Below are 886 nucleotides of genomic sequence, written 5' to 3' on the forward strand. Positions count from 1 at the left end.
ATCTGCAGGAAATAGGCTGAGAAGGCCTCGGGCAGGGCACGGGGAAAGAGAACTAATATGAATGAAGCATTTTCTAATCACTTCTTGTGTGCTGTAATCGTGGTCCCGATCAATCATTAGCTGTGGCCGCATGCGCACATTTTGCCAGACGTTATCAGAAATAGATTTGGAGACGGCTGCGGGACGGACAGGAGAATCCGTGCTGACTGGAGCTGATTTGTCAACGACACTGTACGGACTGGCGTGGTTCATCATTACTTTGGAATCTGGCGAGTCACAGTATTTAATGACAGACGTGGGCCCCCGGCTACAAATGTGTTGATTTCTTCGCGACCCGTCAATGGTTGTCTGCGGAAGAGAGATAAAGTAAACAGTAGCCGGGGGAAAAACAGAAACCGCGACCCCCTGTGGAGGGCTGCGCTTGATTTTGGCCAATTCCTCTTCAAACGCAAACCGGACGTAATGGCATCGCGGTCCCTTCCGAGTGTATTGATCCAGGAATAACCTTTGGTGTGTGACATATGAAAGGAGCCAAATAGCGTTTATTAATGTCCGCTGCAAGTGGAACGAGCAGACGGTGCAATATTGTTCCACTGTGTTCAATGACAGTGCTATATTTTGTTCTCCTCTGTCCCCTGCTTCCCTTCATTCCCCACCAACGTTCATCCTTCTTCCTCTCCTGTCCCGTCTTCTTCTTAACCGCCCGTCTCTTCTCACCTCCAGACTCCGTGCTCCGTGCCGTGCTGAGTGACTGAGCGGAGCCCTACAAGCCATGGAGGAGATGGACAGCAAACCCTACCAGCCGTTGTCGAAGGGGCGCCATGAAATGGAGATGTCCTACACCAGCTCGTCCGACGAGAGCGAGGACGGCCGCGCCCACCACCGC

At 52.3% G+C, this 886-nt stretch overlaps 1 protein-coding gene across 1 annotated transcript in view; it reads left to right on the forward strand.

Moving 5' to 3' along the window:
* Window positions 1-772: 772 nt before the first annotated feature.
* The window catches only part of tenm1 (teneurin transmembrane protein 1), a gene marked incomplete at both ends in the record, with an annotated part of 157259 nt that continues 157145 nt past the window's right edge, over window positions 773-886 (forward strand). Inside the window, one exon of the mRNA XM_079228505.1 lies at window positions 773-886. This exon is cut by the window's right edge and continues 103 nt beyond it. Coding sequence (XP_079084631.1) covers window positions 773-886 — 114 coding nt within the window.

This window comes from Taurulus bubalis (assembly GCF_910589615.1).
Source record: "Taurulus bubalis genome assembly, chromosome: 13".
Classification (NCBI taxonomy): domain Eukaryota; kingdom Metazoa; phylum Chordata; class Actinopteri; order Perciformes; family Cottidae; genus Taurulus; species Taurulus bubalis.